At 39.5% G+C, this 11,327-nt stretch overlaps 1 protein-coding gene across 1 annotated transcript in view; it reads left to right on the top strand.

Moving 5' to 3' along the window:
* The window catches only part of LOC101856277 (coiled-coil domain-containing protein 81), a gene marked incomplete at its 3' end in the record, with an annotated part of 19,984 nt that extends 8,657 nt beyond the window's left edge, over positions 1-11,327 (top strand). Inside the window, 8 exon segments of the mRNA XM_005103041.3 lie at positions 2,580-2,751; positions 3,327-3,612; positions 4,647-4,754; positions 5,374-5,457; positions 6,318-6,403; positions 8,832-8,910; positions 9,813-10,033; positions 10,946-11,327. Of these exon segments, the coding sequence (XP_005103098.1) occupies positions 2,580-2,751; positions 3,327-3,612; positions 4,647-4,754; positions 5,374-5,457; positions 6,318-6,403; positions 8,832-8,910; positions 9,813-10,033; positions 10,946-11,210 (1,301 nt within the window).

The raw sequence follows: 11,327 nt of genomic DNA, 5'->3' as shown, positions 1-11,327 counted from the left end.
ATCACACACACACACACACACACACACACACACACACACACACACACACACACACACACACACACACATGCTGGCACGTGCACACCCATACATAGATACTCTCTCACACATTGTTGTTCAATCCTACTTCATCCATTAGATTGTGCTGGATCAATATAAATGAATTCTAGTCGCTACGGACATCCCCCCCCCCCAAAAAAAAAAGGAAAGGGGGAAGATTTGCTTGTTCCATTTGCTTTGTTCAAGTTGATGCTTTCGTGCAATCTTAGATATCTGCAGGAAAAAAAGGAAAATAAAAATAATAATGCAGATAATTTCTATAGCAACCACTCCTGTACAATATGGCTGTGGGTGTTCTACAATACCTTCATTCCAACATCAAACTTCAAACACAAGTGAATAAACATGCATATGTATGCTTTTTAGATTATTGCTAACGCATAAAAGCAAACATTTAAACATTTATACTATCACAGCATAATGGATAATGATATGCACATCACATTTTGAATAAAAGACTATTATGACTGAAAAGGACTATGGCGTAAATATCAAAATAGCATTTCACAAGGTACATTTTGATATGAATTTAAGATTTTGCCTCTGACTTTGTATCCCTCAAATTCAAACGTTTTGGTAGAGAGTTCCAGATGGATGGTGCAAAATGAGAAAAGGACCCCTTGGCGAGTAATAAACCCATCTCCACTTTTACTGTAATCTTTTGTGAGATTGATCCCAAGTACTGGTACAGTACAGCAGAAATTGGAAAGGGAGAAGAAAAAGTCACCCTTTATTGTCTGTACTGATCCTACTTAAGCTTTAACTGAGAGAGGGCTGTACTTTTAAAATAGTCTACTGGTTCAGGCTAAACTTTAAAACAAAAAAAGAGGGGGGCGGTGGGAGTGGGAAGATGAGAGAAAAGAACTACAGTCCTTCTTGAGCTATATCTTGTCAGAAGATGTCAAAAGTAGAAGACAAAAAAGAAAAGGAATGCTAAAAAATGCAACTGATTCCGTCTTCTTTAAGCCTTCATCTTAAGGGGGATCTTTCCCCCCGGAGACATCACACATTGTGTCTTCCCAACAAAGAGCATCCATTATTTATTACGCTCACCGTGCCCTCTGTGGCAGTTCTTGCCACGGCGGTCTTTGCCAAGCAGCCCTCCTTTGATGATTTATTCATGGCACTCACAGATGCCGTGTGCATTCTCACACCCTCTACAACTTTCCCCAATCACGGTTGCTAGGCAGAACAGTACAACAAGTGTTGCTTACCCCACAACCTGCGCAGTCTGGCCTGGACGTTTGTGGTGTAACATCTGTGTCATTTATTGTCATAGGAGGAGCTGTGTGTTCAGAGTTCATATCCATTGTGGAATCAAATACTTCTGAACTGTAACATTTTAATTAAATAAGGAAATACTATACTTTAGATCCGTTATGATAGATGGGAGAACAGCATGCAAGTGTTTCTATAGAGTATTGATTCTGTTGAAGGAAATGGTCAGAATGTGAGCTCAGTGTGCGTCTTCCTTTTGTAAGGACTTACAAATATTCTTTCTCTGAATAAAAAAGACTGCAGCTGTGAAATATATTTAATAACTAACTGAGCAGATGAAAACTGAATTTCTTCACTGGATAAAATAAGATTAAATGCAGGGTTGCCTTTGTGATTTTTGTACCAAGACAGCGTTAGAAGTTTGTGGACCAATTGAAAGAAAAGAATCTTTGTACAGTTTGTTTGCTTCTTGAGAAGTTTTTAGTATAGCACAGCTGTAGGTATCACGAACAGAAAATGTACACATCTCAATGGATCACTGCGGTTGAAAACCGACTGGATCTCAAGAAATTGCCCAAATTAGGTGAACAATTTTCAACACTTTTTTGTTTTCTGAATTTTTATTTTCACTTACATTAGATTGCTTAAAGTTAATCTTTTGTGTTACAAGTAATATAATATTAATGTACAGTGGAAAATGTCTAAGACAACCTGTTTTCTCCTTTACAATGGGTTGCTGTCTTGGAAAATTTTGACTGTGTTATATTGGTGTTGTCGGTGGTCCAGAGATCATTTCATCAGAATTGTGATTAATAGCTTCAACTCCCAACTATTCTGGGTTTAATTTTACAGTCCTTGGGAGGACACTAGACATAATGAATAACTTGTTCTCTCTATTGTCTAATGTGAACATAATACAAGTAGAAGATGTGTAGGAAAAATAGATGAAGATGAAGAAGAAGAAGAAGAAGAAGAAGAAGAAAAGGAAAAGAAAGGTTCTTGGATGGCTTCCTGCTGTCTATCCACTCCCAATTTTTTCCTGTGTCATCATCGTCTTTATCCGTTGCTCGCAAAATGTTGCAGTTGTTGGCTGGCTCACCGCAAACTACTACTCAACTGATGCACATATTTAAACACATACATAGCAAACAGATTTTGAGATTGCTTTTTTTCTATACATGTATTTCTTTGTATACTACGTACACATAAAATTTGCACAAAAAGAAGAGATTTCCATTTCATGCCAATTTCACTGACTTATGCATGCTAGGCTCTTCACTTCTTCCCCATTTTATGATCAGGTGAGGCTAAAATCCAAGGAAGCCGAGCGGGATCAAGAATGGCTCTCCCGATGGCCAAAGCTAATGGCATTAGCCTGACAGATGAGCTCAATGTTCTCCCAACTGGCCGCATGAGTCGTCTGTCTGCCGGGGCTGCGATGAGAATGTCACACGGAGGAGAAGGAATGACAGGGTAGGGACTTGATGTATGCCTTCTCAGAGTAATAAGCGGGTGCTCTGGTGTAGTTTGCTCCTTCTTTTCTGTCAAACATCTGTTGTCCTAATCTATTCTACTTTGGTTTGTATTTTATCTCTCTTGTCACGCCTGTAATCCTCGGCACTTATAAATCCTGTCTGTACTGCAATTACCGTAAAACTGTTACTCACTCTAATTGAGCTTTCTTGTCCTATGTTTGTGACTGAACTAGGGTTAAAATATGCTTTTCTGGTTAGTTCGGAGTTAAGAGAAATAAACTCAATGAAAGTAAAGAAGTGGGATCCACCTGTAGTACCCTGTGACCGCATGCTGAATCGTATATATGACAATTTTGGTAAGTCATAACTGTGGTATAAAAGCCATCACGTCATTCCATTTAAATACTATGTTGTGTAGTCTCACCTGACATGTGTCGTTTTAGTACAGTGTGACTCAGATCCTTTTTTATTTTGATCTCTATAAATTCTAAACTGTTTTCTCTCAATGTTCAGATGTGTTTTTTTACCATTTTACTTTAATAATAATAAAATAATTTCTTATTTCTGGTTCAGATTGAAGCCCCCTACCCCTCCCCGCCTGGCTCCTCTCCACCGATCTCGCAGCCTCGAGAACTTACAGAACGACCCCAACGCTCCCATGAAGGTACCCACTCCGCCCGCCTCGGCTTGTGGTCACCCGTCGGCAGGGCAGGAGTTGTGCTACTTGTGCCACCAGAGGGCGCGTATGAATGTCCCCGTCTCATTCACAGAGGAGAGGAAGCGGAGGGAGGAAGAGGAGGATCATCTTTTGCAGCAGTACCAGACCATGAAAGACGCGGAGGAGACTCTGAAGGACCAGGTATGCTTGTGATGATTGGCAGCGTCATGATCAGCTTCTGTTTATTGTCAGCATCATGATAGTGTCTGTTTATTGCATCATGACAGTATTTGTTTATTGTCAGTATCGTGAGAGCATCTGTTTATTGTCAGCATTTGTATTGTCAGCATCATGATAGTGTCTGTTTATTGTCAGCATCATGATAGTGTCTGTTTATTGTCAGCATCAGGATAGTGTCTGTTTATTGTCAATATCGTGACAGCATCTGTTTATTGTCAGCCTCATGACAGTATTTGTTTATTATCATTATCATGATCAGCTTCTGTTTATCATCAGCATCTTGACAGTATCTGTTTATTGTCAGTGTCATGATCAGTGTCAGTTTATTGTCAGTGTCATGATCAGCTTCTGTATATTGTCAGCATCTGTTTATTATCAATATCGTGACTAGCACCTGTTTATTTTCAGCATTTGTATTGTCATTGTCATGACCAGTGTCTGCTTATTGTCAGTATCATGACAGTATCTGTTTATTGTCAGCATCTGTTTATAGCCAGCATCATATTCCACATCTGGTTATGGTGAGCATCATGTTCAGTATCTGTTTATTGCCACCATTATGACCAGCGTCTGTTTTGTAATGGTTAACTCTTCACCTTGTACGCAGACCTGCCAAGTTCTCCAATAAAATTGGAGAGCTCTGAATTTTTTTGCCCTCCGAAGAACCGTGATCGGATGTGCATAAAATTAGATTTTTCTCCTGAATTCTGTTTCTGTCAAGCCAAATGTGACTGATCATAAATGAAGTGAAAATTCGCATGTTTAATTTCATGTATTTGCAATACACATTTATATTCTATGGATGGTTTGTTACATAAACTTAATTCACTGGGTTTTATGGAGACTCTGATTATGTTTTCTTACAAAGTCAGATGCTTTGGGAGGATTTTAAGGAAAGACTTAAGATTATACCAGTAACTCCCTATATTCAAAAGTTGGCGAGCACCTGATTCTATCTACCATGTCATGATTCACTTGGGTCAACTTTCTCGCAGGAGAGATACTACTCTCGTCGTCATGATCTACAAAAAATCTCGGCTTTCAATCTGGGAGTCTCTGAGGCTGTGCAAGCCAAGAAGAAGATGAAGGACACCGAACCGCAGGTAAGGTTAATGCGTGTATGCATGAGTGTGTTTTAGTTTTAGTTTTAGTAAGAGTTTTACAGCACTTGCAATCAAATAGGTCATATAAGTGCTGAAGATTAGAGATGTTAGGCCTACTTGACATACACATACGAAGAAAAGAAGGAATGGAGAGAAGGATGATAGGTGTTTGATGGGAAAGAAGAATAATACCACACCAGAGCACCCACCAACCACCCACCAAGTGTGTGTGAGTGTACACTCAAGTGTAATGTCGAGTTTCTGTATGTGCATATATGTATGTGGTGTCTCTGTGAGTGTGTTATTCAAAGTAACTGGATTTGGTAAGAAGTGTTAAAAAAAAATGAATTTGCAGTAATGCGGGAATGAAAACAATTTTTATTACCATGAAGAAGTAATTTTCGAGAAGTAAAATTAAAGAAGGGTGAACAAGTCTTGTGAAATCTGCTTTGGAATCAGAGATCTGGATCATAATGACCTAAATGAATGTAAAAGAGTGTTTATATTATTTATATAAGAAATATTCTTTTAAGCACTAATAAATCTGTCAAATAAGTTCTATTGATGTTGTAATATTTGTTGAATTTTCAAGGTAATTTTTTCTTGTATTTCTTTGCAGCGTGCCTATATTTTCAACAAGCGACCTTTAACACCATCACGCATGCCTAAGCAAGAGGAATACCTCAAAGATCTTGATAAACAGGTATAAGTTAATAATATTATGACCTCGACAACATGAACAGTCGCTCAATTCATTCCTGTTGAAGATATGTCCATGACTGCTTGTGTATTTATGTTTATTTAAAACAGAAAGTGAGAGAGAGGGAGAGAGAGAGGGAGAGAGAGAGATAGATAGATAGAGAGAGAGAGAGAGAGAGAGAACGAGAGAGAGAGAGAGAGGGGGAGGAGGTTGAATGGGAGAGAGGGAGAAAGGGAGAGAACGAGAGAGAGAGAAGAAGAAGAAGAAGAAGAAGAGAGAGAGAGAGAGAGAGAGAGAGAGAGAGAGAGAGAGAGAGAGAGAGAGAGAGAGAGAGAGAGAGAGAGAGAGAGAGAGAGAGAGAGCTGTAAGGGGATGGAACAGAAAGAAAAGACACATTCACCGACCCTCTTAGCCACGTACATGCTTACAATCACACATATAATAGACTGACACAAAGAAATGCTAACACACCTACCAACACTCATGTATGCAAACCAAAACCACCGCTAAGAACTTGACTTCAGTGTTGCACCTAACCAAAATGTATTTTGTAAGATTATTAAATATATATTTACCAGCTTCTGTGGTATAGCGGTTAGTAGGTGCTTTGCCATCTCATGCAGGAGACCCAAGTTCGATTCCTAAGTTGTGAGAATTTTAATCGAGTATGTTGTGGTCTTTTTGATGGGATGTTGCATCCTTTTCATCCCAGGTTGGTTCGAACAGGCTGGGTTGAAGCCAGCCTCCTAAGTGATCTAAATTGTGTCAATGGGGACATGAAAGCACCTACATAAATGAAAATGAAGTAAGAAAATAAAAATGTAGCCTATATATAATCATGAATTTTTTCTCTTTGTTCAAAGGTTGTTGCAAAGGAAACGGCGAAGCAAAGGAAAAAGACTGATGAAGAATTCTTAGAGAGACTTGAACAAGTGCAGTTAGCCGAGGAGTAAGTCACTTTTAGTGATCTGTCTGTGTGTCGTAATCTCCATGACAAAATTTTACATCTGAACGGCCGGCTGATGATACATTAATTTTGTTTCTTGATAGCTGTCGATAAATTATTCCAGTCTCGTCCAAAGGGATTTGAGAAATTTGATATTATCCTGAAGGTTATTTTAAAATGCATATTGTTGACCAGCTGTTCAGATGCACTAAGCCCCCAATTTTTTTTTTTCTTCAATTTCTTAATCTGTAGTGTAGCTTGCTCGTGCTGTAGAAATTATTTTTATTTTTGACATTCAGATTCTAAACGTTGAAAAAAAAAGCATGAAAAAGTAAATACGATAGGTATAGTATAATCTTTTAAAGACAAATCTGTTTTTTTTTTTCTTCTGAAAAACTTTGCTCACTGGGTTTAGAACAGTTGAACAACTTGCCAACAAAATGTAAAAGAGAAGACAAGAATGGATGAATTGAGAGTCAAGATTCTTTCTGCGATAGAGAATGTTACCTCCTGGGAATGTAGGACAGATAAGAGAGAGATACCCCAAGGGAAATTACTGGGTTTGTTTACTTAGCATGGGTAGCAACAAGAGTGGGCACTCTCAGATTGTTTTTAGGATTATAAGAATGATATTGATTTTTTTTACACTCTCTCTCTTTCTTTCTCTCTCTCTCTTTCTCTCTCTCTATCTCTCTCTCTCTCTCTCTCTCTCTGTCTCTCTCTCTCTCTCTCTCTCTCTCTCTCTCTCTCTCTCTCTCTCCCTCTCTCTCATTCTTTCTGTTCATGTTCTATTTCTCTTTGTCTCTTTCTATCTTTCTCTCTCTTTCCATCTCTGTCTTTCTCTCTTTATCTCTGTCTTTCTCTCTATCTCTCTTTTTGTCTCAATCCCTCTCCATCACTCTATCTCTATATCCCCCTCACTGCCTTTGTCTGTGTCACTCCATCTTCCCCAGCTTTCTTTCTTCTCGTTTCAAATTTTTTCTCTCTACTTTTCCTTCTTATTTTTTTCTTTTCTAATGGCCTTCTCTCTTCTCCTCTCTTTATCTTTTCCTGCTCTATCTTTCACTCCCCTACTTTAAAAAAATCCCTTTCTTTCTGTTCCACTTTTCACCTCCCCTATCCTCTTTCCTCCAACCACCATTCAAAAACTGAGGATCAATACGTAAATAAAACGTGCATAATTATCTTTGACTTGACGGTATAAAGTATATGAAAATAATGGGAGTCCACTTGAACTAAACACAGTTAATCCAAAAACATTGTCAGTAAGCCGAAAGGAAATAAACCCCTCCATTTTTTCTTCTTTATTTGAGCTTACTTACTTTTACTTTTATCCGCCGCTTATACCCTTTTGGGTGTCGTGGGAAGAAAGAGACATCTCTCTGCCACCAGCCGGAGAGCTTTGTTCATGGGGATGCCATGAGTTGTTAGTGTTTCCCTCACTCCATCTATCCAGGTCTTTCTCGGTCGTCCTCTAGCCTTGTTGCCATTGAATTTTTTTATGTAGGCACGTTGTGCTGGATGGTGTGTTGGTAATCGTATGAGGTGTCCAAACCATTTGATTCTTTGGTGTTGGATGTGATGCATGATATCATCTGTGACCACCTTTTCTCTGATTACTGTGTTTCTAATTTTGTCTCTCCTGGTCTTGTTTATTGCTTTTTTAAGACATCGTATTTCACATGTTGTAATTCTTTGCTTTAAAGTCTTGTTCGTGGTCCATGTTTGGCACTGATAGGTGAGTGTTGGGATGAATATAGTGTTGATCATTTTGAGTTTTGTTATCATGGGGATGTTAAGATGTTTCAGTAGTGGAGTAAGCTGGTAACTAACATTATTGGCCTTTAGTACCTGTGTTTCAATTTCTCTGTTCAGTCTCCTATCCTCTGAATATACTTTCGAGGTACTTAAATTCTTGGACATGTCTGAGATTGTTGTTGTTAATGTGTATCCTGAGTGGTCTTGGCTTTCTGCTTACTTTCATTGTCTCTGTTTTGTTGATGTTGATCTTCATGTCGTAGTTGTTACATTCTTGGTTTAATTTAGTGGTGTGGTGTTGGAGACTTTTTTCATCTTTGTGTGCCAGGCTTTGGTCATCAGCGAAGAATAATTCATTTCGGGCATCTGGTTCTGTGTTGGCCTCTTTTGTAATTCTATCCATAATATATATGATAAATAGCAGTGGTGATAGGACACAACCTTATCTTTTTTCGGATGTTATCTCGAACCATTCTTTATTTGAGCAATCCCTCTAAACTGAAAACATGGTTGCATTGCAGTAAATCTGGAAGGCCCTTTGATTTTATTTTAAGCAAACTCCACTTTATATACAAATCTATTCTTTGTGTACGATAAATTGTAGCCAGAGAATTCTGAAGGCAAGGCTGAGCACTTAACACTGAATCCTGTGCGTGTCTTTTCCTCTCTCTAGCCTGGCCGCTCAAAGAGAGCAGTACCTGAGGGACAAGGTGGACTCCACAGAGACCTACAAGAAGGCTTTGGAGGCACAGGTGAGGAACTTTTGTAGCAGTGACTAGTCAGTGGTTTCACTCAAGGAACCAATTGCACAAATTCAGAAGTAAAAGAGAAAATTAGTGGGAAAAAATGCTATTCTTGTTTTCAAACTCATAGAGGAAGTTGGTTTACAATGACTGTTTTATGTTTAATGTTACATCAAAGTTTGTTGTTTGTTTGAGAAAATAAAAGGGAAACAAGAAAAAGACAATGATGAAAAGAAACCATGAACCCAAATACTAAAAAAGTAATTGCTGATCACAGTAATGCAATGCCTCATTAAAAATTTAAATTAATTAGCCAGGGTACAATGTTTTGTTTTAGATAACTGACCATTGGGGCCTTTTGTCCTCCTAAGAAAGAGATGAAAGATTGACATGCCATAATATGATAACATAGTGATGAAAACAAGTGACTGAACTAGTGTGTATTGCTTTTGATAGTTGCCCATTGGCCATAGCAGAAGCCACAAATCATCTGAACCTTTATTTCTCTGTAAGAAATATTCTCTCCTGAGATACATTGATTATTGTCCCACATTGACAGATGAACCATTATTATTGTTGCTAAAAGACAGTTCTCTTTCTTAAAGAAAATGGCTGAGGATTCTGCTTAATATGATAGGGATACCTCAGCAGCTTAACTGGATTTAGAATGGTGTCTGTTTTATTGGTTTCACCAAACGTTGTCCATTTTATTGCTTTACCAGTGACAGCAGCTTTATCATTTTAAAGATTTTAAAAGTGGTGGCAGTTTCAGGTTTAAAAAAATCCAATGGTTGGTTGTATCATGTTTTTACACCCCCCCCGATAATGGCAGTTTTATTATCTTAACAAAGAAGGCAGTTATTGCATTTCTTTCATGTTTATGATAGTTTTTTTTTCTTTCTCCTTTTCAGCTGAGGTTCAAGCCAATTCCTATGCCCGAGAGAGAGCCAGACTATGAAGTTTTCGGCAAAAATGACATGACCAATGAGAAGATGGCGGAGCGTCGGCGTCGAGCGTTCAACCTGTTCTCGGAGCAGCAGGCCCTGGTGGAGCAGAGGAAGAGGGACACCATCTTGTCACGCCTGGCTGAGCAGCAGAAGGAGGAACAAGTGCTGGACAGGGCCAAGAAAGAGTGAGGGGCTTTGGATTTTTTTCTTCGTCCTTCTCCTCTTTTTCCTCCTTTTCTTCCTCCTCTTCCTTCTCCTTCTTCTCATTTTATTTTTCTTCCTCTTCTTCTTCTCCTCCTCTTCCTCCTCCTCCTCCTCCTCCTCCTCCTCCTTCTTCTTCTCTTCTTCTTCCCCTACCCCTCTTCCTCTTCCTACTGCTGCTGCTGCTGCTCCTTCTCCTCAAACATTAAATGCTTGGAAAAGGTATTCACCTGTCTCAGACTTATGCCACTGTTTTCTCACTCTCACAGAGGGTGTTTTTGACTGGCATGCCAGGCCAAGTGACCACTCTCATAAGCCCTTTGGCTGGGTGGGCTTTTATCAACAATTTACCCCTCTATCACTATAGGCTTCTATTTTCCTGTCTCACTTGGTGAGTTTTAATGTGCAGCTGCCTGTAAATAATATTTTTTTAAAGCAAATCCAAGAAGATCTGGAGAGAGAGTAAGAAAGTGAGAGATTATATATCTCTGCAGTGCTCTCAGTTTGAGCTGTGAACTGTGAGCTGTTTCACAGTTTTGATATTTGTGTAAATTCAATGCAGCTAGTGGGTGGTTAACAGGTGCTCTCCTGTGATTTGCTCCTTCTTTCCTATCAAACATCTATGGTCCTTGACTCTCCTTCTTCTTATATTTGAATGTCACATTCTAGGAACACCTCTTATCCTTGGCACTTATATAATGACCTACTTGTCTTGCAAGTGCTGTAAAACTCCTATCAAAACTAAAAACGCTTCAATATTGCTATAGATGTGTCTGCAGGCAAAAGGAATTATTATGCTTTCCCTTGTCCTCTCTACAAAAACTATTCACAATATTGCTATAGATGTGTCTGCAGACAAAGGGAGTGATTAAGTTTTCCCCTCTCCTCTCTTACAGTCTGGTTGACGAGAGGACCTTCAAGCACGTTGTGCGTTTCGACACCAGAAGGAGGCTGGAGACCGATTGGCAGAGGATGGCGGAGACTAAGCGTGCTCGTGAGCTCGAAGACCGACTGCGCTCTCTCAGCCCTGGAATTTTGCTGCACGAGCAGTGCGACCGCTACAACCGCTGCCGACAGTGCAAGCGACGTGTGCACAACTGTGGCGAGACCAACATCTGGAGCGAGTCGAGGTACATTCCGGGCTCCAGGATCATGGTGTGAGTCCCTCCGTGCCTGTCTGGTGGTCCCATCATGCTCGTGTGGTGGGCTTGTGCCACTCCAAAAAGTCTTTGATCCCAGTGTAAACACAGGAAGGAGTCTTGATTACAATCCCCCCCC

Source organism: Aplysia californica, unplaced genomic scaffold, assembly GCF_000002075.1.
Source record: "Aplysia californica isolate F4 #8 unplaced genomic scaffold, AplCal3.0 scaffold00356, whole genome shotgun sequence".
Lineage (NCBI taxonomy): Eukaryota > Metazoa > Mollusca > Gastropoda > Aplysiida > Aplysiidae > Aplysia > Aplysia californica.
Note: the sequence above shows the minus strand (reverse complement) of the source record. Positions and strands in the feature narration are given on the sequence as shown.